Source organism: Galendromus occidentalis, unplaced genomic scaffold (genome assembly GCF_000255335.2).
Source record: "Galendromus occidentalis unplaced genomic scaffold, Mocc_1.1 scf7180000077170, whole genome shotgun sequence".
NCBI lineage: Eukaryota > Metazoa > Arthropoda > Arachnida > Mesostigmata > Phytoseiidae > Galendromus > Galendromus occidentalis.
In genome coordinates, this window is record NW_003805158.1 from 493,555 (window position 1) to 521,455 (window position 27,901).

Sequence of the window (27,901 nt, forward strand, 5' to 3'; positions counted from 1 at the left end):
CTACTTGCTGCTGCGGCCGCAAGAACTCCATCTCATCATATTCACCACACAGTGAACGAAATAAATATCATATATTTACATATGAGTGAAATTGACGTCGCGTCTTCAAAACGTGGGTCATCAGAGAGCGAAAGACCTATTTGAGTTGCAGAGGTCCACTTCGCGCAAATTGCACAGACGGTTTCACGCTCACATCACACGCGCTGCAGGCGTAACATATCCTCCTCTTAGATCGTATTGCTGCTGTGAATAGGAGAACAGGGGCAGCGGGGGCTCCTTGTTCTACGGGATGTCACGTGCTACAGGATGATATCTACGGCTCGCGCTTATCGACGACTCTCAGCAGAACAAAGACCATGTCGAATACCGAGACTTCGTCCGGCATGATCCACCAGCAACTTCAGCGCAAGCAACGTCGTATGGCTGCGGACAACGTGGAGCCGATATTTCCTCCTCTTTTCATCATTTATCCGTTGTCGTCGTTGTCGATGTAAATTTTGTTGTTGTTGTTATTTTTGGTCGTCTTCGGGTTGGGCACGAACTCGATGCCTCGGAGCATCTCAGACGATTCGCTCCCAGTACAAGTCGTCCCACACAAACGTTGGATCTGAGCTCCCGAAGACGAGGGGTTCGAGCCCAGGAGCTCCTCCAGTGGTCTCGTTACCCTCGGATTGGACCGATCGACATCGTGCTCATCGCTGCTACAGCTGCCGTCGTGGACTGAATCGCCGATTGAGAGAATGACCGACCGAGGGACCTACCGATTGAGCTGCTTATCGGCTCGAAGGCTCTGTCAGACGTAGACGGGAAACCCCTGCGTCCGACGAGCATTCGTCTCCCATCCGTAATCAGTCTTTGACAAGCGGACGGTCGTCTTCACTTTTACTGAAGAACGGGTGGAGCAATGCCTCGACGGGCGTGATTCGACTCGCTGGATCGTAGTCGAGCATCGCTAACACAAGATCTCGGAACTTGAGATAGTCTTGAACTCTATGACCCGGTTCACCCAGTCGCCTTCCTCCAGGTCCACCTGTTTCGACTCCGATGATGTCGTGCAATCGGCGTTCTCCCGGTGCTTGGTAGATCTTGCCCGATGGACATTTTTTAAGGTAGTACGTACCGTCCGGCAGATGGTCGAAGTATTTCGCCGTTTTCCGGGCGTGGTCGAGCAACGATTTGGGAGGCATGCCGAGCACTTCGCAGATCTTGTTCATCTGATCGACTTCATTGGATCCAGAGAAAAGCGGCTCACCCGTGTGCATCTCGACAAGTATGCAACCCAGTGACCACATGTCAATGGGAAGCCCGTACGGGATGCCCAGGAGTACTTCGGGCGATCGATAGAAGCGCGACTGTATGTACTGATAAACTCGCTGGCCTACCTGACAACTACTACCGAAATCAACAATTTTAATAGCGGAGCGTTTCGGGTTGCATAACAAAATGTTCTCCGGCTTCAAATCGCAGTGGATTATCTGCACCTGCGACGACGACAGGAAACACAAAGCCGTACACATCTGCTGCGCGAATTTCCGCGTTAAGTTGAGCGACACACCACGAAAGTTTGTGTTCCTTAGAAGATCGTATAGGTTGTATGACAGCAGTTCAAATACGAGGCAAAGATGATTTTTCCACTTGAAGTGTCCCCAGAGCCGGACGACCTTTTCGGCACCCGCCGAACAGAAGTCGTTCATCATGTTGAGGAGTCGGATCTCGATTTGCGCCTGGTTGTAAAAGGCCTTCTTGTTCTTGATGATTTTGATGGCTACGTATTTCTTCTCTTCGTTGTCATAGGCTTTCACAACTTGGCCGAACGAGCCTTTGCCTATCAAGCAGTCGATCGTGTACCGTCCGACGAACACTTGTCCTTTCGACACGATGTAGTCATCGTTCTCATCGTCGTAGCCGGTGGCGTCCTCCTTCGAGTCCGACTCCAACTGTACGGCCTGCTGCTGTTGTGCGGCGCGTCTCTGCTTTTTTCTCGTGTAGTAAACTTCATTGATGTGTTTGTAGGTTTTGATGAGGTCGACACTCAATCGGCGCAGTGGTGCTTTTGAATGGTCCCGGTACGTTGGCTTTTTGTGGGCCTCCATAAGAAATGCTGTCATGTTCCTGAGAGGACCTTGAACCATAGTTCCATCTTCCGAAGGAATTATCGAATTGTATTCGCCCCCAAGCACTCGCTTGTATGGCTTCGCATTCGGTTTGGGAATGCTGAGGCCTGCGTTGAGATCCGAAGTCGGATCCAATCCGGTAGCGATTAGACTATAATCCATAGCGAAGCTGACGGTAGCGGCGTTGGCGGCGTTGGTGGCGGCAGTGAAGATGAAGAAACTACCACCTACAATTTCTCCCTAGGGCTCTATTGTTGTTGTTGCTGTTGGTGAGTAGCTGGTGCTGCTGCTGCTGCTGCTGTTTCTTCTCGCTGGGTCTTCCTTCTCTTCTTCCACCGACGCGTAGCTACGGGGTGGAACGAGTTTCACGAACAGCTAGAAGCCATCCGGCGGCCTTCTCAGCATCGAACGGCTCACGATAACCACATCGCTCTCCGTTTTGCGGAACCAACCGTGGTCTCAGTCAGCTCCTCTCGGTGCCGTCTTTTTCTTCCGCAGACAGCAAATTGGGTGATACGCACCCGGAAACGCTACGAACGGCTCGGGATTCTCATCCCAACGAGCGACTCTTCTGCTCGACCATTGGAAGGGTTCGTCCACTGATTCTGACGTTGTATACATCAAGCGATGAAACTTGCTTCAGCACGTCCGTTCGGACATGAAGCAGTATTCCTACATTCGATGTGAGTCCATTGCCCTGAACCCGTTATGAATATCGCTCCGCTCCCCGCTACAACAAAGTCTCGCTTTGGGTGGGAGCTCTGTGGAGATGCTGCGAACAGCCCGCGAAGAAGGAATGCGCGGCTCGGATTAGTCGAGTGTCGGGATTTTCTCCGCGATCAAGCTCCACGCTTGGCACGTATTCAAGGATCTAGTTCGCTGTCGGTACCCTGCACCGCGTCACCCGTGCGTAGCCCTCTGGGCCTGCAGCACCCGGATGCCGAAGAGCCTCGAAACGGAAAGCTCTGCGAACCAGTTCCGGAAACTGAGGATTTCTCTCTGAAGTTGACTTTCCTCAGCTGTTGCCGATACCTGCGAGAATCACGCAGCTTGGAAACCGGGCTTCCCGTCGGGTCCGATCCCAAATCTTCGGGACACATTTCCCTCTCCCAATTGTCATTGTTTGATCTCGCGTTTGCTCTCCTTCTCTGTGGTGCCTTCAAAACAAAGAGCACACGCAGGCTGAGTCTGAAGGCGGTTCGATTGATTTTGTATCCTGAATCCCGTGAAATTCCCGCGGAAAAACCCTTTCCCCGAGAGTGAATCGCGAATAATCCAAGAGAATGGAAGCTGTGAAGTTCAACGCTGATAAACCTGTCGACAGGGAAAAGGTGAGCCTCAATCCAAAACTCCGATTAAACAAATCACGCTACACGTTCTTAAACCCACCGGGGACCGGCAGCTGCATCAAGTCGAAATGGCTTTTGATGCAGCCGAGGAAAGGTGTTTCACCTCTCGCTCCGAAATTTGGACGCTCGAGAATGCACGCGACAGAATTTACCCTCCTAAGAAGTCGACAAGACACCAAGATGTATCGAATTGTGCTTGGAAATTATTTCCGCTCCTTCGTTCGTTTTTTATTTTCCTCCCTGTGAAGCAAGCTCCAGGAAGCCGGCTATACATCGGAAAATTTCTCGCGACCTCGAATCGGAAGTGCTCGAATGCCGCTGATTATTGCCCTCACCTCCACAGACCTGTCCCCTCTTGCTGCGTGTATTCCTCTCGAACGTGAGACACCACTCAACGACCGACTATTCGAGGGGTCAGGTTCCCTCGAATGAGCTGCAAGTTTATACCTGGATGGACGCGTCCCTTCGGGAACTGACCGGTCTCATAAAGGAAGTCAACCGCGAAGCACGGAAAAAAGGCACCGTGTTCGACTTCGCTCTTGTCTATCCGGACAGGAACAGCGCCATGTACAGATTCCGCGAAATTGGCTCCACGGTGAGTGTGGGATATTCCTCGCCAAATCTCGGTTTTCCCTTTCTCTCCTGACGTTTAAGAGACTGACCCACCGACCAACCGCACGGATCGACCCGAGATCGGCATCGGCAGTTTGAATATTCCGGAGTCTGTAGCGGACCGAAGTTGACTCCCATGTATCTCCCCTTTTAGGTATCTGGTCAGAAGGGCCCAGATGACACCAAGACCTTGCGGGACTTCCGATTCACGATCGGTGACTACTTGGACATCGCCATCACTCCCCCACGCTCCGGCGGGAATCCAAGATATTGAGAATCTTAGACATGTACTATAATTCATCTTCAGCATCCAATACATCGCTCGAATAACTCAATAAAAGAAAAACGTATACCTTGAACGATTCGAAATCAGTCAACCCTTAACTTTATTGTTCCATTCTCCCCGATGAAAAAGCGGCTGATCTTGCAGACGATGAGGACTCACGTAGCGACTCGAGCTCGCTGAGCGATTCTTCGGTTCGAGCAGAAAAAATCTCCACGGAATTTTCCGTCAAGGAGACTGGTGCTCTCAAAACATTACGCCACACATTCCGACCAACACCGGTGTGTCTTAACGACAAGAATTGAATCGAGAACCACACAACTATCTCTTTTTACATTTGGCGTTTTGATGTTAAAACGGCTTACGTTATCGAATTCAGTGCTCCTCGCACCGGCGGAGCTCCGATTTGTGACAGCTACAGGTACCTCCTGCCGAGAGCTCGTCGGAAAGAGTCGACTCATTCGATTTCTTCCTGCCATTCGAGCTTGTCATTCATTCCAAGTTCAATAAACCATGTTTTCCTCGTGGAAGTTTTCGTGATTGTAGCCGATCGAGTGATTCGCATCTTTTTGAATGCCTTCGTACATACGTCGGAGATCGGGAGTGCCTTTGATATGGTTTATGAAGTCTACGACTTGCGGGCACTTTTCCGCGTCGGGGATCTGTTGCAGTGCTGAGAAAGCGCGCAGGGCGGACCTGGGGAGGAGGAGGAACTCTTTAAGTCACTTTGATGACGATTCACGGATTTGAGGGGAGCGCATACGATACAAGAAAAAAAACGTCGCTCTGAATGAATTCCGCGTCGTCAGGCCTCTCACCTTTTGAGTTCTTCCTGCTGTTCGACTTCTTGCTTCACGGGGAACTGTTTGAGTTTCATGTTCGCCTGTTCCCTGAGAGCTTCAATGACGGTGTCCATCCGCTGAAGCAGCGCCGAAGGTCGAATCGTTGCGAGACGAACTAGCATGAGGTACGTCAGCATTTTTATGTCGTAGTGGTCCTTGAGACCACCTTCGAGATGGGTGAGGAATTCATAGACATCGATGCGGTCCATGCAGGAGTCGAGCAGCGTGTACATGCATTCGAACGCAGCTTTCCGAATATCGAGTCCGTCGTCCACCTTGTGCTTGAAGGGACCCATTTCGACTTCGCGAATGAGTTCCTGTCGAACTTTCGTCTCACTGTAGAGCAGGGGCATCACCTGGTCCAGGAGATCTCGGACGAGAACCGGCTTGTTGTGAGCGGCCGAGTTGAACGCGACGAGCGCAACCCGACGGACGTTGATATCCGGATCCCTAAGCGCCGCGAAGAACTCGCCGATGCGCGTTTTCAGGAGCGCATCGATCGGTTGCGGCTGATCGGTGATGGTGAACTTCATGGCGTTCACAACCGTCGCTCGCGCATAAACTCCAGGACATTGCAAGGCGGCCGTGAGTTTAGGAAGGAGCTTCTCGTGATCGATGAGACAGAGTTTCCCGAGACAGTCGGCCACCACGTTCCGGGTCCCCTCTTCTTCGCACTCGCAGTTGCTCATGAGCTTATGCCAAATCGGATCGATATAAGGCATCAGAGCGTGCACGGTCGAAGCGTTCGTGCTCTGACACGATATCGTCTCTTTCAAGGCATGCAGCAGCAGATACTGTTTCTTGGGATTGTCGTCGACTTCCGTGAGAATGAACGGTAGATACTCCTGGAGATTTCCGACAGCGACGCTGCCCAGGGCGAACGAAGCCGCGGTTTTGACCTCCTCGGAGCTCGAATCGAACGCTCTCACGAGAACCGCCTTCAGGTCGGGGATTCCGCTCAGGTCGATGTGTTTCCCGATCTCACCGATGGCCAATAGAGCGAACTGGTGCACGGAGTCCGTCGACGAAGAGTTTGAAATCTCGCTGAGGAACTGTGGGACGACCTGTTGCGCTTCTGGATTGTTCAAGTTGGCAACGGTCAGAGCGGCGACGCATTTCGCGATTGAGTGATAGGCGTTCTTGTGGATAGGCTGATTCGTCTGACTCTGCTGGTAGACCAAGCCGGTCAGCAGCATGAGCAGCTGTCGGAAACCGACGCCCTCCACGTTCGAGTTCGAGAGACTTTTCAGGAACTCGAGCATTGCGTTCAGCGCCGCCCCCTGAAGCAGCGGAGATTTAACGAGAACAAGTATCTCCGGCAGAATTTCTTTCGTGACCATCATCAGCGAATGACGATGTACTTGCGAGACGGACGTGAGGAGATTCAGCGTCAGCTGCGAAATGTGCAGGTCGGACTCGTGGATCAGAGGACGGAGTTCCTTCATGATGCAGTTCACCATGTTCGGATCGAACGAGGTGGGATAGTGTTTGAACATCGTGTCGAGCAGCGTCAGAGTGCTCACTTTCAGGGAACGTTGATTCTTCCGGAGGAAACTGGCGAGGATCGACACTCCGTCGCAAAGTATGATATCGAGAGGAATTCTCAGCGGCGAAGCCGCGATCTGGGTGAGGGCCTTCACCGTCGTCAACCGGGTGATTTCGTTCCGGAGTCGATCGACGAAGATCGGCAGACACGTCTGGAGTTCCTCCCGTAGATGATCGCCGAGAATGGAGATGATCAGACCCATGCAGGATATCGCCCTCTCCTTCACTTCCTGGTCGATGTCGGTCGCTTTCAGCTTGACCAGAGTGCACTGGTATATCTGCGTGACATACGGACCGAAATTGAAAGCATTCGGTTGTCCGTCGAACGGTCGGATGACCCTGACGAGAAGTTGAAGGACGTTGAGGCCTTCCGAACTGATTTTGTAGAACGAGTCGTATACGGCTTGGATAACGGCTGGCACCAGAATGGGGATGTGGGGGTGGAAGGCTTCGATTGGATGAGTCGCGATGAGCTGCTGGAGGAAGTTCAAGGTGTCGATTTTCATGTTCGACGATGTGGTCTTGTCTTTCTCCGACAAAGACGTCTGAATGGCCGGGACCAGATCGGCGATGTGCTCGATCAGAGCTCCGGGCACCACGGCCGTGAGCTCCGACAGCAGGTGGAAGGAGCCCTGTCGGGTTTTGATGGATTTCTTCTCTTTGCGGAGCTGGCTGGTTAGAGATCTGACGAGATGAGGCACCTGCTCCCGCAGCATCTGGGTTGGTCCCTCATTACACTCGTCGCCCCGAGGTCCGGAAGATCTCGACTGCCGCAGAAGCGCGATGTAGGCGTTGAATATATCCACCTTGACGTTTTCCTCACGTTCTTTGAAGCGTGAGATCAGCTGCGGTGAGATCGTCTTATAGAAGTCGATCAACATGTCGTGGCGACTGGATATCGTCGCCTCGAGGCACTTCGCTGAAGCTCTCCGGACTTTCCAGGAAATGTCGTCGTCGTCCGAATATTCCTCGTCGGGTTCTTCGTCGCTCTCATCGACTTCACCATCGGTCTCCATGCCCTCTTCGGAATCGTCGTCATCGTCATAATTGTAATTGGGATCGTAACAGATGAAATCGAGACATATCGAGATGATGCTAGGGATGTGACCTACGGTGATTGGAAACAGCGACCGTTAGAATTCGCTCGACAAAGGGATCGAAGATCCCATCGGAGTCCATGGACGAGAGATTTCGCCGAGATATCCACTCACCGGTGATTTCTTTGGGACACCTTCTGACCAACCCTTCGAAGGCTTGGATGCAGTACTCGCGGAGTTCGTCGCCGTGTTCGTCACCGAACTCTTCAGCACGGACGCAGAAGCCGGTCAGCAACGGCATCAGTTTGTCTAGATGGTTACCGACGCGATGCCCCGAATGTCGGGAAGTCGTGCCGATGCACTGAATATATGTACGCGTGAGCGAAGGGTCGGAGTTCTTCGACAGCTCGTGAATGATGTTCTCCATGAATTTATTGAAAAGACTGTCCGTGCAGGTGGCAGTCAAATATCTGCGGAACCAGGACGAATTTCAGACAGGGTTGTCAAATCCCATTGGAACGGATATCTTCGGTAGAGGAAAGTCACATCTGTGCTTCAAGAATCCTTACCCGATTGAAGTGATGGCCCTTTTGCGCACTGCCAGTCGAGGACTGCGGAGTTGAGGTAGGAGAGCCTCGAGAATCGACGCATGATAAGAAACCAAGCCGATACCGAAACGGCTGAGGAGATCTCCGAAGAGGTCCAGAACTTCTAGCTGTATAGAAATTTCTTCTTGTTTCGAAGTGCTGTCAGCCACGATCGAGTTCAATCTGCTCGTGATCTTCTTGCAGATTGAAACCACAAGATCGTTGCTGTTCGAGGGTAGCTCGTTTATAACTGTCTTCAGCCCGATGGACGATATATCTCGCAGTTCTTCGGCTTTTTCACAGACCATGTTTTGGCAGAGGGTCTCGACGATGAGCTCCACGAAATTTTCTCGAACCTTGTTCACGACAGGTCCCAGACATTTTACAGCCAGGTTCTGCACCTCACCTGTAATCAAGAGTCAAGACGAGCCTGAGTACGGAGCCGTCCACGCTGATTCGTGCCGATGTCGGCACAGGATTCCGGGCTCGCGCCTCATCCTCATAATTCGAAAAATCAATGGACGATGGAAACCGGAGTTGGAGTCTTTTACGAACACCAGAAAGCACTGTCTCGGGTAGATCGATCGAGGTTTGGATTCGCGTAGAGTGATTCACTGGGGGATTCGTCTAGAGGCGCGGGACCGGTGTTCCCGGATGACATGAAGATTCTGCATCGGATCGGATCTCACGCTCATGGAGATGCGCCCTTGGCTTGGAGCCATGCTTAGCCTCTGGGAGTTCAAGGCGGGAACTCTAGCGGGCCTTCGGTTCCTCAAATGGTCCCGATTCGCGGAACCGAGCCGAAGAACCGGCACATCGGAAAGCTCTCCCGCTCGATTCGAGAGATCGCCATGGGCACTCACCGTTCTTGTCGCGAAGTAATAACAGAAGCATCTGGACAACTTTCTCCTCCGAGGCAATGTCGAGCTTAATCGAATCTTTTTGCAGCTCGGTCATGAGATCGTTCGTGGCCATGAATCTGTAATCCTTGTCAGCTGAAGTCATTTTGTCAAGCAAATTCGATATCGGATAAGTGCCGGCCATGACGAGGCCGCTGCTGGATTCGCAGGGATTATCCCAAGAGCAATTCCCGACTTCTGTTCCTATCACCGGATTTTCGCTAGCAGTGGAGCTCCGGCTAGGGGAGTTAGGACGCTCGTCGCCGTGTGTTGCGCACAGACTTCTGCTGCCGACACTACCTCCTCCAAACACAGCCAGAAACCCAAAGCCGGACACAGCCGGTATAAAAAGGAGGTGGTTGGGATCATTCGAATGGCGCCAGCATTCAGATTTCTTGAGGTTGAGCGCCTGCGGCGCCATGCGGACCCCGGCCTCCGGGAACACATCACTCGAGAGATACCGCGAACAGGGTGATTTCTGCAAATCTGAGTATTTCCCGTAAGCAGGTGGATTCCCGGATCACCAGCAAGACCGAGTGGTGTGTTCTCGACCTGAACACGGACGGTCGCGCAGCTTGAAGGTCTTCCTTCTGCGATCTATCCGAGGAGCTGAAACGGTCGAACATCGAAACTGATATTTGATTTTCTTCGAATCTGCCACTGATGACAGCGTGACGGGGATTCCCATGCCCTTTCTTTACAGGCAAGACTGAAGTCGTCTTCGTCCAAATACAGTCGAGAAGCGCTGACAATAATTTTTCACGTCGATTCGGATCGTGATATCGATCGATCCGCGCGATCCCATAGACCAACTCTGTGGCTTGTCTCTCCCTCCGAGATGAATAAGTCTAAGCCAGCTATGTCGCTGGTTTCCGCGGTGACGGTGGTGGTAGTGTCGAAGACGTTCCTGGAAGGTCCTTACCGCCTCCTTTCTAGTGGTGGTGGTACCGCTGCCACCGCCGCCGCTGCGGGTAGCGAAGCAGACGGATCGCAGCGCCTTCTAGTGGGAATGTAAGGTTACCAACGAGTCGTCCGTCGGTCTATCCGTGCGTCGTCTATCCCTCCATCGACAGCGGGAGGTGTCAACCGAACAGGTTGAGCTCAGCGGATCGAATGTGCGTCGTGCAAAGCTGCCTGCTCTCATGACGGACGGGGCTGGGTGTTGTGCTGTGCAACGCGAAGACTATGCTGTGCTACTATGAGAAGATTCGAGGGCAATCCGAGCCAGTTTGAGTTGGGATGGATCTTTCTTCCCAGGTGAGACAGTCAGAGAAATACTGGCACTCTAGGAGAGCTCTCAGCTGATTTTGACAGATGGTCCCGGTGGAGCTCGCCGAGAGATTCGGCTGCTCGTGACACCGACGGAGGAAAGATTGGCCGACAGTTGGAACTGTGACTATATGCGTGCTTTCTTCGGAGTTTTGAGAACGATCTGCTGACATACTTACTGCAGTGCTATTTAGAACACCAGCATTGCGGAGCCGCTGCGAAGCAGAAGCTTCAGAAAGCACCAAGCGTTTGTGTCTGGAATTGGCGTGAAGTTCCGATCCTCTAACGGTACCTCCTCACAATGGAATAGAAAGCAGTTGGTCGAGGATAGCAATTTCCCTATCCACTGAAGAGGGCGTTCAACCCCCAGCAGTTGAATGTCTCCTGGCCCCTCAATGATTTTTGAGCAGAAGAATCTTAGAGGTGGAAATGGAAAAGCTTGATGCATATAAAAGTCCGGATTAAGGGTCGGAGGTAATGAAGCATTCGAATTGGAGACTGAAAGAGATCGCATGCCGCTCGACTGACACCTGTTCGCTGAGCGGGAGATGGAGTCGGCTCGAGCGGAATACTTGGAATTTCATACACACTCCCGGGGTCATCGCTATGAGCGGGAGATGGGAATCAGGATCGGGAGTGGTCTGGAACGAGATATTCAAGAAGAGGATGCTTAGATAGCGGGGACCCGAAACTCCTTCTTTACTCAAAAGTCCGATCTTGTGGCGTTTGGAAACATTGCGCAATCAAACTGTCGTTTGGCAACTTTCCCGCATTCTTCACCCCCACGGAAATAATTACGGATGCCCAGCAAAACTGGATTTGAAGTGGTATCCGTTTAACGTGGGATAGTGCCGTGGCAACCGACGTGTGTAGAAGTGATTCAGCCAATTGAGTCTATTTATTGCAAGTTGATTGAAAGGTAACTTGCGTGCGCAGAAAAACTCGGATTGAGCATTCTTACTAGCAGGCTCCGCAAATCGCTCCGTCGATGGCCGATTCAATCGCTTTGATATCGTAAGGGCGAATTCCGCGAATACGGTGGAGGCAAAGCGATGCGTCTTTTTCGTGGGTCTCGCTTGTGGTCCCGACGGCGACGGCTTTCAGTCCGAGATCGCTCACGCCAGCAATGAAACCGCGTAAACCATAAACACAAACTGGAGGTTTCAATCATTATTGACTCAATGACTCTTGGGTTAGGAAAATATCCGCGAACTAGGTTAGCTGACGCGAGTGATTAGCGCTTGTTATAAATCCGAGAGCTCTCCTGGACTGTTTGGCCATCTCGATTTGAGCGGCGAGGATTGATCGATGCGTTTGACCCTCAAGCATCTGTTTTTCGAACCTGGGATCCGACTGTCCCCACGCCTGACTCTGTCGGAATCCGGACGCGAATACCCATGCGATGGAGTGATCCCTCTCCGAAGCCTTCGTATTTGTAATGTTTCATGTTCACGAGGACTTTCAATTCATCTACTCTACTGCGGACACCAGTCTCGCGGAGCTCGTTCAAAGATAATTGTTATTCTTGACCTGTGTAATTTCGTGCTTGAATCTGAATTTAGTGTCGAGCGCTCTGATAACCCGCAAGGGCTCCCATGACTAGAAGAGGGGGGCTGAGCTAGGGAAGAGCTTAACTGCATTGGTCGGATATGGAACTTGAAGTCTGTCCAGCGAGTCGGATCGGAGTCATTCTTCATTTTCAGAGTCGTGATCTCTCGCAATGATCTCTTACATTGTGTTCCACTTTTTGCAGAAATCCCCTCTCGCGCCGCGTTACTGGGGCGACGAAACGGGGCCTGGAGGGGTCTGGGGTATATATCTCAAGAAAGTTCGTTACCACCCTTCGTCTTCCTACACCAACGGCGAGAACGACGACACCGTCTCCCACCTAGAATGGGAAACAATCAAGGTTGGTACTCCTGAAATGAAATTTCTGGTTCGAGTCCCGAGCGTGTTCCTTCACATTCGGTCGGCACTAGGGAACCGTTCTGACTTTGAGTGTGACGGTTCCATTCTTGAATTCCGCGTCTCTGAGATGTCGCAGACTCTGAGAGCTGTCAAGCTTCCAATGGTAGTTTATCGGGAAGGTTTGCTCTTCGATCAGTCAATTGGTCGATCAGTTGGTCTGACTGGGACTTTAAGTGTGTTCGAAAAGCACGCTCCTTGTTTGATGGAGCGGAGTCAAGTCTAGGTCATAGGGCACAAGGAAAGGTCTTCGCCGCCACTCTTCTAAGCATCGTCACGAATCCGTTATTAAGGCATACGAAACTTAATCAATCATGAATCTCGATCTTGTTGGGAGTTCCTCTCAGGCGGAGGAAACGGATTCCGAGGAGAGAACGATCGAATTAACAATCGAATCAGCTCCACAGGTTCGAGTATGTATAGAGGGGGAGCCTCCGAAGTGCTGCCGTGAATTTTCCGCTCGGAATTTCAGAAACGATTCCATGATTTTTTTCCGCCCCCGTAAGCGGTTTCTGTTCCGTAAGGCAGAGCTCGTACGGCCCGGAATCCCAAGCCAGACTTCGAGCCCGATGTTCTATGTGCGCAGGTGAAGTCCCTCAAAGCTGGCACGCTAGACGTGATAGTCGCCTCCCTCGCTGACGATCAGGGGGAGCTCGATCCCAACGTTGCACATATCGTACTCAGTACCTTCAGGTCATTCGCGACGACGCGCCGATTGCTGGACAGTATAATACAACGCTACACGGCCATCAAAGAGTCTAAAATCAAGGTAATGGGCGGCTCTCATCCTCAATCATAAAATTCGACCGAATTCGATACCCGACACGCTCGCGAAGTCGCTGACCAACGTCCGCTCAGACGATAATTGACCCACGCTATTTTTAGGTTGCGGAAGACACAGAGCGGGGGCATCTTTCGGCTCTTCTACAGACGCTCAGCGAATGGATTGACAAGTATCCCGAAGACTTTTTCGCACCGCCAGACCATGACGATCTGCTGGAGCTTCAGCGGTTCGTGAACCTGTGGGCGCCTTCGAGTTCTGTTGAAAGAAAAATCCAAAGCCGGGTAAAAGAGTTTAGGGCGAAGAAGAGCGCGAGATTCTTCGAGCCCAAGTCGTGGATCAACGAGTATTCTCGTGACCAAATGAAAATCGCGCTGCAATTCGAGGATATAGATAACAAACATTTCGCCTTACAACTCACTTGGATGGATATGGTACGTGAAAGGCATTGCACCAGCCGGAGCCCGGCGTCCGGTATATTTCCTGCGATTCAACCCGAAAGTCAGCCCAGAGTCTTGACACGAATTTTCGCTGCTCTTGCAGACACTGTTCAAGCGATTGGTTCCCTACCATTGCTTAGCTCATCGGATGAAGAAGGACGAGAGGTACGGCGAGACATACAACGACACCGTGAAGCAGTTCAATTCTGTTGTGAGAAAAGTAATCTCCATGATAGTCATGGGAGGAGCCGAGGTCAAAGTTACTCAGAGGGCGGAAGTTCTCACCAAATGGATAGAAATCGCGGACGTAAGTTAGGAGTTGTGTTCATCGAATTCGTTACCCGTCTGCGGTTGGATTCTCGGAAGTCGAGTCGTAGCCGAGCATTCGAGCAAGAAAGGATAGCGGAGCTAATTTGATTACTTTCTTCCGATCAACCAGGAACTTCGCTACGTTAAAAATTTCACATCACTCAAAGCAATCATAGCGGCGCTGCAATCCAATGATATTTATCGTCTGAGTCGTGTATGGCAAGCTGTCCCCAAAGAGAAGGCTCAGCGATTCTCGGAGTTGGCGGCGATTTTCAGTGAAGACAATAATGAAATGAACGCGCGTTCTCTGCTGCTCAAAGAGGGGACGGCGAAAACAGCCGATTGGAAGCCGGACAGAGCCAACTCGAAGTCGCCGAAGAACAACAAAACGCATCATTTCAATCATGTGAGAAATGAAAATATTTTATCAATTATAATCAAAATTATAATTTAGAAATGTTCGAGAAGTTAATGATAGATGATTATTGGTTTTATGATTGGAGTCGACTCATCGTATATTCCCGGTGATTGGTCACAATCGATCGTGGAGGATCGACGCGCGACGGTCGAAACGATGATTCTGAAACTCTTCGTATACACACAGCAGCCAACGATAAGCGGGACTATCCCGTATCTCGGAACTTTCACCAAAGACCTCACAATGACGGATAGCGCGTTGCCGGAGACCACGAAGCATCCCGACGGCTCCGTGCTCATCAACTTTGAAAAAAAACGGAGAGAATTCGAAATTCTAGCGAATATCAGAATCCTCCAAGGATCCGCCAATAGTTACCAGATTCAGCCCGACCCAGCGTTCCTCGTCTGGTTCGATAGTATAGAAATTCTCCGCGAAGATGAAAGGTGAGACCTCAGACTGACTCAGCGGTGTCGCTTGCTTTCGGCGTATCGCGTTGTGTTATAGATGGTTCGCGATATGTATCACTAAACACAAACTCTCAACAGCTATGAACTCTCGTGTGAAATCGAGCCACCGAACCCGATCACAATCAAAGAAACTAACTCACGCTCCGAAGGTTTACGGAGAAGCACATCTGTCAACGATGCCGTAGCTTTCGGTCACAGGAAGAACCCCTCAACATCTTCGACGAGCTCGAGCTCGTGTGCTTTATACTCACAGGTAATGAGGCAGACCGCGTGCCACATGAATGAAACGGACCGAGCGAAACGCTGATAAGATCCGGCACGGGGATCGCTACTATTCGAGTTTCTCTCCTATACAGCAGGACCTGCAGAGTACCAGCGATGTATCTTCGATGCAGTCGTTGGCAGTAGGAGTCGCCGATAGCAGCGGTTTGGGGAGCCTGTCCGATTCACGCCTATCCCAATCGACGTGTAGTCTCTCTCTGACGCGCAATGGGCTCTCAACGAACGGGAGACTCGTGGGCAGTCCGGGATCTAGGAATCCCGAGGTTCACATAGCGAAAGTCAGCATTGCTCAAACCGGAGTCACCCCTCAGCAGGGGCAGAATCTGTACAAAAGTATTTTTGTGAGTACCAGCTCGGAAGCTCGACTTGTTAGAAAGGATCGACTGCTCAAAATGCCCATTCGAACCCAATCGATGACTCTGATACTTCTCCGACAGCTGAGTAATCGTGAAAGAACGCAGCAAGTCATCAAAGTCTCTCTGGAAAAATTCAACATCACCGATGATCCAGGCAATTATATACTCGCCCAACAGGGCCCCGACGGTCAAGGTGGGTGGAACCTGCGGAAAGAAAGTGACTGCAATCGATACCTCTCCCGAGGAAAATCCTCTCCCCTATCCAGTCGCCTGATTATTGGATCGTTATACGACTTAAAGTCTTTGCAGAGATAGTGATACCTCCCGACACCAATGTTTTCTACGCTGTCAACAAGTCCTTCGATCTGAACTTCGTTCTCAAGCACCGTTCGCTCCAACGGCCTACGGGACCGAGTCTGTTGAAACACAAGTCATCCAGTATGTCCCTACTACTTAGACGGAAGTTCTGACATCCCGTGGCGGGAGCCATTCAAGGTTCTTAGATTGTCTCTCCCGCTCCCGACAAGCTAAAAGTCTTGGAGACAAAACATTGCTCAGCCGATTAATGTATGGGGGAAAGGAAGTGCCGTTCAAAGTACCGACCGAGTGGATGAACAGTGAACAGTGCATGAACAAGTGTGTACATTTTTTGATTTCCCACCGCGACCGGTAGGAATGCCGTTATATCAGTGATGATGAGAAGAATGGTTGTTGTTAATTGTTGTTGTAGTTGTATTGTAGCAGAGAAGAATCTATCAGGGAAAATCCAGAGATCTTTCATGAGGATTTCTGATGCTTTTTTTTATTGATCTTTCGATCACAAATCTATCGGAGAATGATGTATGTAACTATATATTTATACACGTACCGTCACACAAATCGCGGCTATCCGTGAAGACTCTCGAAAGGCTCTATTCTCTCAAGGCTCATCGCCTCAGATTTCTGTTCGATGACCGAGTATGCGGAATGCTGCCCCACAAATCCGTGGTGAATGCGAAACGAGGTGGAAATTATCGGATGCAAAGGGCCCACGGATCTTTCCGGGCTGACTCTATGAGCCCGGAGGGGCAACGATCGAATAATAATTGAATAATGCGATCAGGGTTCTAGCGCCCGGACCGAACGCCGATGGGTTCCCCGTCGGCTTAAGTTATCTGAGTTCTTTTCCATTTTCAACATCGAGAGAAATATTATTTAACTAATAAAAGCTGTAAATGGAGAATACATTCGATCATTCATTGGGTGGTCGAGGCAGGTAATTAAATCACTAACCAAAACTGGCGTCTTGAGTGATGATGTGCAATCGGGCTCAAGGGCGAAAATCTCCCTCGATCCGAAAACTCATCGTATAAAATGGTTTGTGTTCGGAAATATCACTGCTGAGAATGGCACCGGGCATTTGGAACACGGTTATTCAAGCACTTAGGTATTACAAGGCTCCTTTTGGTTCTATTTCTCAAATCTCTTCGACGGTGCCGCGTCCGCTGAGCACGCAGTCTTCTCGTTCGAGTCGTTCGACGAGGATCTGTTCGAACTTATCCCGTATCCTTCCGAACTCCATCACATCCCGAGGCTTTTCGGCCAACCACAGTCGATCGAACTCCACGAAGACATAACAATACAGTTTGTGCAAGTCTTCAATTCCAACCACCTGAAAGAAGGCGGAAAATCAGCATCTCAGACTCATCTCGTAATCGGAGTGGGTACTTCATGCATGATATTTTTGAGGAACGGTAAATTCGCGTCAACTCACGGCTCTCATCGCGTTATAAAGATGAGTTTTTAATTTCCCCTGCCTCAGGAGATTGTGTATGAGGTGCGTGAGGTTTATGCCTGAAAAACCCAAATACTATTTCGCCAATCTTCTCAAGGTCCGCCAGCTCCTAGGCTTCCAACTGATGACGGTAGATAAGTTCGTCACTCTTGGGGACGTTCCCGCTCTGCGCCCGCTGACGCAGTCAACCACTACGGCGCAACGTGAACCGCGATTTTTTTGGGTTAATGGTCGTGGAAGTCGGCAGACGGTGGTCTAGAGACACTCACCAACAATAGCGAAGGAGTAACCATATTTCGGGTGAAGAGACCTGCTCAAAACATGTCGAGCCAAGTTATTGTACTGCGTAACAAAGAAAACAAGATTGTCGAGCCCCAACATTCCCATTCCTCGGAAGTCAGTTCTGGGGTCATCGCCTTGGAAGCCAATATCCTGCCATTTTTTCGAGACGAGACCTGCTTGACGAGTGTTAGACTTTACAAATGATGTCATTCTGCGCTCAAGAAACTCAATTTTCATGAGTTAAATCCAGACTAAAATTGACTCTTCTGCGAAACAGGCTATCGCAGTCATCGATGGGATCGATCCTGCCATCGGATACGAGGGGTTATCACATCGCACCTTCAATCGGGTCGTCTCGTAGGCTCTCCCAGAGAATGAGGAGCTTATTCACGTGATTTTGATCTGACGTGTCGAACTTCATCCTGCGCACATGTTCGGCTTCAAACTCCAGTTGTCGATAAGAACATATATGATTCAGCGAAAACCTAAGAGATCGCACGAATTCGCGATGGTATGTAGGTTTCACCTGGAAATTCCACGAGAATTGATTGATTGCATAAGTTCGGCAAGATGGGAAAAATGGATGCGGTGGAAGAAAGCTCTTCACGAATCGGATAGCCGGAACACCAACCTGTTTCAAGAGTGTGATCCCCGTGACGGCAGCCTCTAGAGTATGCGCACTGTTTGACTCTGTGTAACGACCTTTCTCGGGAATCCTGATGAGGGACGTCCAAACTCGAGCAAGCTGCTTAGACTTTTTCAAAGAATTCTCGATCCGGATGGTTCGCTCGTAACCTGCAAGGCCGTAAAATCCATGGGGGATGTCCACAAGCAAGAGCATCGGCACGAGCCGAATTCATCTTCGTAAGATTCGAGTAGGATTCGCGAAATTCACAGAAGACTTACCTTTGGTGGTGCCGTAACATATTCGCTGGAGTTCACATAAATTGGTCAGTCGTCGCAAAAATCCTTTGCAGAACGAATGGAAGAAGGTATTCACCGAGGTGAACATCATATACAGCTTGACCCACATGATGCCGTCTGCGAAAGAAAGCCTGACGAGTCCTTAATCGTTCCATTGTTGAGTGAATTGTCAACGCTGGAAATTCTAATAGGTAAAGCACGCGACCACGATATCCCAGGCAGAATTCATCCGTATGAACTGTGTGACGAGAGCGGAATTAAATAAGAAATCGAAGATATCAGACTCGAACGTCTCCCTCTATCAGCTGATCTGCATGCCTTATCAGTGCATCTCGAACCCTGTCAGATGTTCGAAAGGCGGTAGAATGAGGAAAGGATATGATGCATGTCGAGAGTAGAGAAATGGATTCAGTATACGTAGCCTCAGTCAGACGGTTCCTGAAACCTACCAGTATGGTGAGGGTCCGACCCCCATTAGCTGAGGAGCACTACGTCGGTTTCGAAGCACGAAACACCGGTCGCTCCGGCGGCTGCTACTCTTCTCTTCTCCGTTCGTAGCAGCAGCGGCGGTACCGACAACATCAGGACATCCAGACAGTTGGACGACGAGCGAAGAAAACGAACAGAATTCTCAACGGAAAAGGAGAGGGTACGCAGTAGAAAGTCAGGCACCAGCTTCACTCGTCCGGCGCCGGACCGATATGTGCCGACTTAAGAGCCGGGTACCGGACACGGGGTAGTAGGAGGCGCACCGGTTAAACTATTAGAACGTTGAGCGTGACGTCTTCAAGGCGAATCAGAGCCTCTCGTTGGATATATGCACACATACGAGGAAAGGGAAAGCGCCGGTGTCGCCAATGGCGGCCAGCCGTCATGATGATGATGATGATCTCGCCGCCGCCGCCGCCGCCCCGCTTCAAGCCAAACGGACCTGACGGTCAAGTGACCTGCGGTCTCCAGGCAGCAACATAGGAAATGTCAATATGGAGGAGCCGTGGACCGGATATGGACCATAGCCCTATGGACCATGAGCCCATTGACATACAGGAGAGAACTAGCTGCTCTCTCTGTTGCAGTGAATGGGGTCTTGGCGGTGATTTGTAAGGATATTTATTGAGTGCTCAGAGGTTGGCAGAGGCGGCCATGAATCGACTCTAAAGCTGTCCTCGGTATGAACTGCTGACAGGCTCGCAGGTCCTCCACCGGCGATCCCTCCACCTGCCCCCCGGGGACTCCCCGGATACCCATCTATCTTTGGGCCGCTTGCCGGCTCCGAGGTTATATGCGAAAGAACCTGATTGTACCAAACCCAGTTCCTCTTATTTCCAGCGAGATCCGATTGTGAAGAAAAACCGATCTCTAAAGTATTTGGCTGCTCGAATCGGATATCGGTTCCCCCGAACTTCACTCTTCCGCGAATTAGTTGGTCCGCGAGACCATTTACTTTCCGAGGCCTCCGTCCTCTTTTGTACTCACGTTTTCTCTAGAATCATTGCCTCGTCTTCATGGTAGGTTTCTCGCAAGACTAGATTAGGTTCCCGCCCCGGTTTCCGACGCTAGAATTCCCGAACTTGAGTCCCTGACTGCTACCGCCTTCCACAATCGCGCGACTTTGGCTACGTGTTCCGGCTTTTCGTCCGAGGGACCTCGGAGGTGGCTCAGCTCGAAGACCTTGGAAAGCTCAACCTTCCGGCGTAACACATATTTCCGCTTGCAGCGGGATTCTGAGCGTCCCGCTTTTTCCAGGTGGTTGGCGTTTCTCTGGCAGGCTGCAGAGCATCCTGCGTGTTTCTCGACTACACGTGGGGTTCCCTAGCGGAGCAAGCTGCTTATCCCCGGGATCGAAATGTCGCAGTGTCTTTCGGATCTCACGCATCCTGCCGCCGACCGTGCCGACCGAGCCTGTGTCAAGAGCAGTCGCAGAGCCACCGAAGACGGAAACGGCGAAGGATTCGGGGCGATCGCCGAAGCGATCGCGATGCAGAAAACGTTTCCGTGCCCGGTCCCCCAAAATCTTTCGAGTGATTGCAGCCGAACTTGAAGATCTTCCGGTCCGCCTTTGCGATTCTGTCGTGGGAGAAGTCATCCGCGCTTTAGAGAATTTGTAGAATTGTCGATCAAAACTCGGTCAGGGAGAGGGATCCCTCATCAAGCGATGTTCATATGAGTTCCTCCCGAGTCGACGGAGCCTCACTCAGACGAGCCGATGAGAATATCGGTCCGTTGTTCAGACACCTTGCTGGCGGCGACGTAGCCGCTCACGGATTCACGCCTCAAAGCAGATTCTCTCATTGGCTTCTCGATGAGCCTTCAGATTTTCTGCCTCTGAAATTCCAACCAACACCTATGATTATGAACCTTTTTGAGCTCAGTCTCGGAGTCCATCTCGGAGTTTTAGTCCGGTAGAACCTCGGTACGATCGCGTGCCGCCTGTACCAGCCAGATTGTCCAGGGATACATCCTCGTTTGATTCGCATCAGCTCCCTTCCCGGACCAGTCGGGGAGTTTCGCTGCTTCTGAGAGACGGGCAGGAGTTCTTGGAGCCATCGGTCACACCAATCCTCGAGTCTCCACCGATGATCGAAGATTCCGTGACCCGTGACGTCCCCTATGAGACAGCAGGGCGAAATCAAGGCGGTATTTCTCGCGTGAGGAAGCCTCACTCAAAGCGTCGTTGGAACAATTTCCTGAGCTCTTCCTTGCGGAGGAATCTGTCCGTCCGCGATCGAATTTCCTTGGTTACTAGCCGGAGTTCGCTCTTCGTCTAGAGGAGTCGTCCTCCTCGCTTTAAGCACATAGGATAATGTGACTCTGACTACGTCGAAGAGTATCCGTTCCCCAACTAGCACTTCCCAGCTATTTCCTCGGGTTGGAGCAGTCGGGGTTCAATTTTCCAGATTTTCCAGCACTGGATCTATCTTGTCCTTCTCCGGTGTGCATCTGAAATGAAGTTGTAGCTGCATCTTCTAACTGGTCCGGAGGATCTTTCGCGGGAAAGAGTCCCTCACGCACGACCGTCGACAGCGAGTACGAGTCGGAGACGCTCTTCTCGTATCGGGGAGAGTGTTTCCTGATGCTGCCTCAACGCCGCAGGAGTCCTAATACGAAACTTGGTGCGAAAGCTCCTTCGAATTCCTTGAAATCCGGCAGGGGAGGAGGAACTTCAATCATGATGGTCGGCGATGAAAACTCTCCGCTCATCAGGCGACCCCCCCGTCAAAGATTCGCTCTGATGGCCATCGGGTCTTTGTGGGGATGAAGTCGAGGTTTGTTCTTGTTCGTGATGCAGTATCGCAAGGGATGCCGCCACTCCTCCTGTGTGCGAATGAGCCTCACCTTGGTTCTCTCGCCGCTATACGCGCCCTCGTCCAAATAAAGCGCCTCGGGGTGTTCGGGCCGAGAGAAATGACTGCCGGTGACAAGCTGCAAACAGGAAGGTCACGACGGTGTGTCGTGTACCCTCGGCGAGAATTCGAGGAGTTTCAGGATGGATCAAGCTGAATATTCAATCGACATGGAGACTCCCTCGTCCCTGACCGGAAACTTAGCGGTACCCGTTCCTCGATCCAAGCTTTTGGAAGGTCTGATGCGCAGGTCTGACCTTTTTATTCGCGAACCCGATTTCGATGCATGCATCTCGGCTCACTGACGAGGGAACATTACGAACTGCCGATTACAATGCACCATTTTCGCACGGATCTTGAGAGATTCTTAGAGATGCTCAATTCCCCCGCGGATTCGAAGCAATCGCAGAACTCACGGTCGTAGAAGGAATCATCTGTCGCCGTCATTTCTACGGGAGATATAGGGTGCGCCGTGTTTTGATGGGCATTGCCCCTTTCGTTGCATGAATGTGAGAGCCTCGAAAAACGCTATAACTGACGAGAGTCCTCAGCACTAAAGTTAAGCGATGCCATTGAGTCGGTAAATGAAAGAGCCCGGCTAGAAAAAGCTTCTCTCCAGAGAGTGTGCTCATTGGCCTGATGGGATATTCGGGGGCTGCCGAGCTCGCCTTTGAGTGCTCTGTGGTCGATTCAACACTGTTTCACCTTGCTCACGATTTCATTTGAGAACTATTCCAGGAAGTCTGTGTGGAGGACCATCCGAACGAGGGGTCCCCGGCTTGGAGTATCTCGAGAGAGGTCCCACCGGGGAGCTTCCTTCTTAGACTTTTAGAAGCTCAGAACGTTCTACCAAGCCGAGCTCGGTGCTCGGATCCTTGCAACTCCACCTTTTGAGAATCGTGGAGCATACCCTGCGCATACCCTGCCGACCGGCGCGTCGTCCTCACGCGATGCCCCGAGGAGTGAGGGCGACGGTGTCTGGGCAGGAGACGTCGAGAGGGCGTTCGAGGAAGCAGTCCGGCTATACCCGTCCTTCGGCCGCAGAAAAATCAGCTTCGGCGAGGACGGGAGACCGTCGGGTCACAATGATCTCATCGCGCTGCATATTCGATTGAGCATCGGTAATATTCCTGCGCGGAAGCAAAGACCAGTCGAATCCAGTGGCTCTCTCGGAGGGAACTTCGTGGCGCCAAAAGCTCGAGCACGGAGACTCTCCGGCCCAGAACATTATCTTTCCTCTCAACCCATCTCAATGGCGCCGGGCCCACGCCTTCAATGTCAGGGTCACGCCTTCGGTATCGAGGCACCGGGCTGACGCCTGCGATGTCAGAAGGCGTCAAGGCGTGCGGGCGTGCATACCGGTGTGGTCATGGGATTAAACAGTACTCCGCAGAATCACGGTCAGAGCGCTGATACGCAGACATCACGCTCCACGGCGACGGCGCGGTCGTGGGAAACCGAGGTTTCCCTCGGTGGCGATTTGTCCACAACCGTGTCTCACCCATGAGGCATGGCCCAAAGGAGCTCGATGAGAGTCGAGTCCATTGGGAATCCGAGTCCGAGAGTCTGGAACTGATCAGATTCTCGGCATGTGCTTTCTGACCACCGGGACTCAGCCGAGGTGATCATCAGCAACGGGGCTACAGACTCGCGTATGCGGGGGACGCCCACTGTCCAGCGTCGCCCGTTGGAGCCGTCGCTATTCGCGGCTTGTCTGCTCGATTCTCCAGGCTGAGAGATGGCCTCGAGCCCTTGCTCTTCGTATTGTTCTCCGTTATTCTTCGACGGTCCCGTAGACGCTCTCGTCCCCGTCAGGTGCTGGGTCTACCCACACAGCGGTGCGCTGTTGGATGATCGCGTCGTCTACGAGACGACCAGCGTATCCGATTCCGCCTCAAGTCACACCGTGGTCTGCGCGTCGAGACTTTTTGAACGAGGACGGCAGGCGGTTGAGACAGTCGAGCTTATGTTTCCACAGCTCGACACGAGCTCGGGTCGATACATTTACGGCCTGCGGTCGACGATGGGCGACTACGCCCTCAGTGTCGTCGACGCACTCAAAGTACCCCACGATTTCACGGCGGAGGCACAGCGCTGAGGAGCCACACCATGTTGCAAGTGGTCTCCCAGATGGACACCGGGAGGACATTGGTGTGCATCGCCTACATCTTCGAGGTGTCGCCTCTGTCCCCACGAAATCTATCGCTTCGTCAATTGGTGATCGGTCATCGGTTTCTCTGCCATAATCCATGCGAATGTATCTGCAGAAAGTGAATTTTCATTTGGGTCTGATCCGAGAATATTGACTTGAAGAGTTAAATGAATGAAGGAAACTGAGGTGGAATTATTGCGTGGTCCTGATAATGTATATGGAGCTCCATGCGACAATGGAATGACTCCGCTAGCGTCGCCTACTCTATGGGATTCTTCATAGACATACTTCGGTCGAGATCCAGATTTCCGCTTGGTCAGATGGAGAGTCTGACTGTATCGACGATGAGTAAATGAAGATCATGATCTGGCATTCAGACTACCTAAGTCTTTCTGATGGCGACACGAAAAACCCGATGCGAAGACCGATTTCGAGCGGGAGAGGAAACCTCGAACAAAATGCCATCCGGAGAAGGGGTTTCCTGGTGGCTTTTTTGGGAACTACTTGCGAGACCGTCGAATTTTCTGGAACTAGATCCATCTCATTCGTGTCCAGCCCGACGGAGCTGATGACACACTCGCTCATTGCCGAAGAAGACAGCGTCAACACAGCGAAGCGTGTCCTCGAATCGAGCAGGATGTTCGATCAAAGGTTTGTCCACCACCGTCCGGCTGAAAGAGTATGCTTCCGTAGAACACGCTTTGTTGACGCGTAACGTCGATATGGAGACGCTGTCCTCAGTGAGCGCATCGTGGTCGAGCGAAATGCCTCCATTGTGCAGGCCGATCTGGCACTCTATCGATGACAACGCAAATGGCGGACCGTTGCAGTACAAGTCTCCTAGGTCGCCGTCCTCCCAACTGAGGGAACTCGTCAGATATCTCCGGATTGATGATTACTCCGCGGAATCACATACGTGGAACTTTTCTAAGCATCTCCTGCGTGTTCGAGCAATCTCCGGTTCCGGAAGATGGCCATGAGGTCTGTGGCCCATGAAATGTTGCGCCTCGTAGCCTCGATATTCGACGCATGTACCGCACATTGAGCGGGATTGTCCCGAGCCGGCTAGAGCCCATTCTGCCTCTCCTTCCCAGAGCTGCTCCAGGACTAGAATGCTCAATTGTTCGTTCGTTCCTCCACCGTCCCGCATCGCATGGATTGCTCCACGGCTCGTGCGACGATTTCCATCCCTAACAAAGTGAATTCCATACATTCGGAAACGGGACACATAGATCAAAGAAAAGGGCGGGGGAAGGGGGGATTAGACTACACTACTGCGGTCCCTCAACTCAGCGACCGTTTGAGACAAGGATTCATGCCCTATTGCTCCACAATATTCTACAAGATGGAGTTTGATATAGGTCTCTCCATGAAATTTACATGAACGTGATAGAGTTTGATGTAGGTCTCTCCACAGAATTTACATGAACAGTCCATCGGTACATGACAGTCTCGTTTAGTACAAAGCAGGTGGTGGTATCCGTGCCGCGTCATTCTGCATTCCAGTTTCCTATTCTGTTGGTTGTTGCCTTCCCATTTCTGCGTCCTGAGCGCGAGTCCGTCCGTGAACTCATATTCTTCGAACTTCTGGTGCTTCTCCTCCAGTAGCTCCGCGTAATCCTTCCTCACTTTCTCCCCGAAGTTCACCTTGTGCAGGATCAGGTCTTATGAGAAGCGTCGCTCGCCTGCCAGTCTATTCGCCTGGGTCGATGGCGCGTTGCTGATGATCCATTTATGATCCCGCTCTTCAAATGCTGCGTAAAGAGACGGTATAACCAGTACCGGGATCCATGGACGAACCGAGAAACTCCGAACATGTAGGCCGATCATAGTAGGATTCCTCTCGTGAGCTCTCTGACACCCTTCATCTACCACGTCGAGAGACGATATATACGATGGCGAGACCCGTGTACAGACCGGGAGACCTCAAACATGTATGCCATACATAGTAGGGTTTTTCTCGGAAATTCCTTGGAAATCACTTGCAGAACTGTAAAATTTTCCAGCACTGAATCCATCCTGTCCTTGTCCGGTAAGCGTCTGAGTCTCTCGATGAAATTGATGACACACTCGCTCATCGTCGAGCGGACGGTGTAAGTATAGTGGAGCGAGTCCTTGCTTAGGGAAGGATTCACGGCCTGCAGTCTGTCCACCACCACCTGTCCGAATGAGCATACTCTCGTAGAACACATGATAGTGTCGCGGAACGGCGATTTGAATATGCTCGCCACTCGGTAGCAAGCGCGATCGGCCGGGATGTTACCGGTGTTCAGGTCCATCCAGCACTTTATCACGAAGAACGCGTCCGGCGGACCGCTGTAATACAAATCTTCGAGTCCTTCTTCGCCCCCAGGGAATTTGTCAGACACTTCACGGACTTGGATGGCTTCCAAGGGCCAACTCGCGTCGTGAACGGATGGTTTTATATTAGAGAACAGATGACACTTCGTCGTGAGGCAGCTTGAGCTTTCCCCAACTCCATCACCCTCCCCGGTTCTGTTCGTCGCTTGATACAAAACGTACATTGAAAATCTATTCAGCTCGAGACTCGTACTCGATATCCTTGTCGAGTACTCGTAATAAGGAGGAGACGCGCGAGTTATGCTTGCAGATGGTGCGCTCAATTCCTTTTCCGGAGCGTCGGGAAGCTCCGATTTGGCTTGCGATGGGTTCGCGTCCGAGCTGAGCAACTCACCGATCGGGTCTCGCTTCGACGTGGAAGCGTTTGCGTCCGCGACTACACCGGTTAATCCGGGCTCAAGACTCGTCGTGGCTTCCAACCTGGCAGCCTTTGGCTTGCTTGGCGCGGATTCTGCAATAATCGCTCGAAGGGCCTCCGACCTTACTCGATTTTCACGGGTTTCCCGACGAGCGAGCACCTGGACGTGACTCGAAACCTGCTTCCGGGTACGTATCTTCCCGGTGCGATATTTGATATGCCGTGCAATGAGCTCGTTGCGACCGTACCTCTTGCCTCCCTCATCGACCATGCTTCTCCGTTGGCCGCGAATAGGATAGAGGCGCACCGCCTCCTGGAAAGCTTCCTCGACATCCGGTGTCCAAACACATTCGAGCTCGCCTGGGCGTGACTCTAACTCGGAGGGCGTGACTCTCATGCCTGCTTGCATTGGAGGCCCGGGCCCAGTTCCTTCGAAGGGGATCGGAGAAGAAGATGCCTCTGTCCACACACCGTCGCCCTCGGCCTCACTTCTCGGGGCATCGCGGGAGGACGACGCGCCGTCCGGGTCGGTGTCAGGAGCCATATTGAGATTTTCTCGAAGCTCTTAAAAAGCTCGAAAACCCCTCCAGACTGCCTCCTGTAGAACAAAGATGCACAGGATGAACTCTACCGTCGACGAGCGAAGTACGGAGCGATCACAGTAGGTTTCGGTACTCACGACTCCCTTATGGTGAAGATGATGAAGAAATCTTGGCAAGAACTTTGGCTCGATAGATCCCCCTGAGCTTTCGAGAGAGGGAGCGTTCTGCAAAAATCTCACTACTTGAGAAACTCCAGACCGAAGACTCTTCGCTCGTTTTGCTCACGACGAAGGCCTCCTCATATAGTCCCCAAATGAAATCCTGAGAGAGGTAGGAGAGCATCAAATTCATCTAGAAAGCACCCCAGAGCGATCCGGAATCTTCCGAGGCTCGATGAGCTCTCCAGTGGAGAGGAGCAAGACTCGTGGGGTAGATCGGCTGATCGAATCACCGGCATTCCCTTTATGGTCGTAGCTGATTCAATAATAATGGTAATGGTATTTATTGATCTCCTTTGTCTGTAAGATCTTCTATATCTATCTATGTCCTATGTGCACATATAGGCATGAGACCCTGTTTCACGGGCGATTTCTCAGCAGATCCTTCGGG

The 27,901-nt window shown here is 51.6% G+C and overlaps 6 protein-coding genes across 6 annotated transcripts; 2 read left to right on the forward strand and 4 right to left on the reverse strand.

Annotated features, from left to right (window-relative positions):
* Positions 1–848: 848 nt before the first annotated feature.
* mnb (minibrain) lies at positions 849–2,446 on the reverse strand. Its single transcript, XM_029110937.1, has one exon. The coding sequence runs from the start codon at positions 2,274–2,276 to the stop codon at positions 849–851; it is 1,428 nt and encodes a 475-aa protein (XP_028966770.1). The 5' UTR covers positions 2,277–2,446.
* An 816-nt stretch (positions 2,447–3,262) lies between these two features.
* Bin1 (histone deacetylase complex subunit SAP18) lies at positions 3,263–4,437 on the forward strand. Its single transcript, XM_003741395.2, has 3 exons — positions 3,263–3,445; positions 3,807–4,058; positions 4,230–4,437. Exons 1-3 carry the CDS (start codon positions 3,398–3,400, stop codon positions 4,347–4,349), a joined length of 420 nt encoding a protein of 139 aa, XP_003741443.1. The 5' UTR covers positions 3,263–3,397; the 3' UTR covers positions 4,350–4,437.
* Cand1 (Cullin-associated and neddylation-dissociated 1) lies at positions 4,438–9,493 on the reverse strand. Its single transcript, XM_003741393.2, has 5 exons — positions 9,233–9,493; positions 8,352–8,775; positions 7,957–8,252; positions 5,177–7,853; positions 4,438–5,054 (listed from the first exon to the last, which is right to left on the reverse strand). The coding sequence occupies exons 1-5, from the start codon at positions 9,411–9,413 to the stop codon at positions 4,862–4,864; spliced, it is 3,771 nt and encodes a 1,256-aa protein (XP_003741441.1). The 5' UTR covers positions 9,414–9,493; the 3' UTR covers positions 4,438–4,861.
* An 840-nt stretch (positions 9,494–10,333) lies between these two features.
* Positions 10,334–16,777, forward strand: Rgl (Ral guanine nucleotide dissociation stimulator-like). Its single transcript, XM_029110923.1, has 11 exons — positions 10,334–10,525; positions 12,291–12,446; positions 13,089–13,271; positions 13,388–13,717; positions 13,827–14,030; positions 14,163–14,438; positions 14,637–14,893; positions 14,996–15,170; positions 15,277–15,540; positions 15,637–15,748; positions 15,865–16,777. Exons 1-11 carry the CDS (start codon positions 10,508–10,510, stop codon positions 16,023–16,025), a joined length of 2,136 nt encoding a protein of 711 aa, XP_028966756.1. The 5' UTR covers positions 10,334–10,507; the 3' UTR covers positions 16,026–16,777.
* A 174-nt stretch (positions 16,778–16,951) lies between these two features.
* LOC100904172 (ELMO domain-containing protein 2) lies at positions 16,952–19,092 on the reverse strand. The gene is made up of 7 exons (XM_029110924.1): positions 18,985–19,092; positions 18,518–18,652; positions 18,243–18,406; positions 17,951–18,137; positions 17,599–17,784; positions 17,309–17,388; positions 16,952–17,206 (listed from the first exon to the last, which is right to left on the reverse strand). Exons 2-7 carry the CDS (start codon positions 18,642–18,644, stop codon positions 17,012–17,014), a joined length of 939 nt encoding a protein of 312 aa, XP_028966757.1. The 5' UTR covers positions 18,645–18,652; positions 18,985–19,092; the 3' UTR covers positions 16,952–17,011.
* A 6,807-nt stretch (positions 19,093–25,899) lies between these two features.
* On the reverse strand, positions 25,900–27,294 carry LOC100907790 (transcriptional enhancer factor TEF-3-like). The gene has a single exon (XM_003741420.1). It carries the CDS (start codon positions 27,292–27,294, stop codon positions 25,900–25,902), a length of 1,395 nt encoding a protein of 464 aa, XP_003741468.1.
* Between the last annotated feature and the right edge of the window lie 607 nt (positions 27,295–27,901).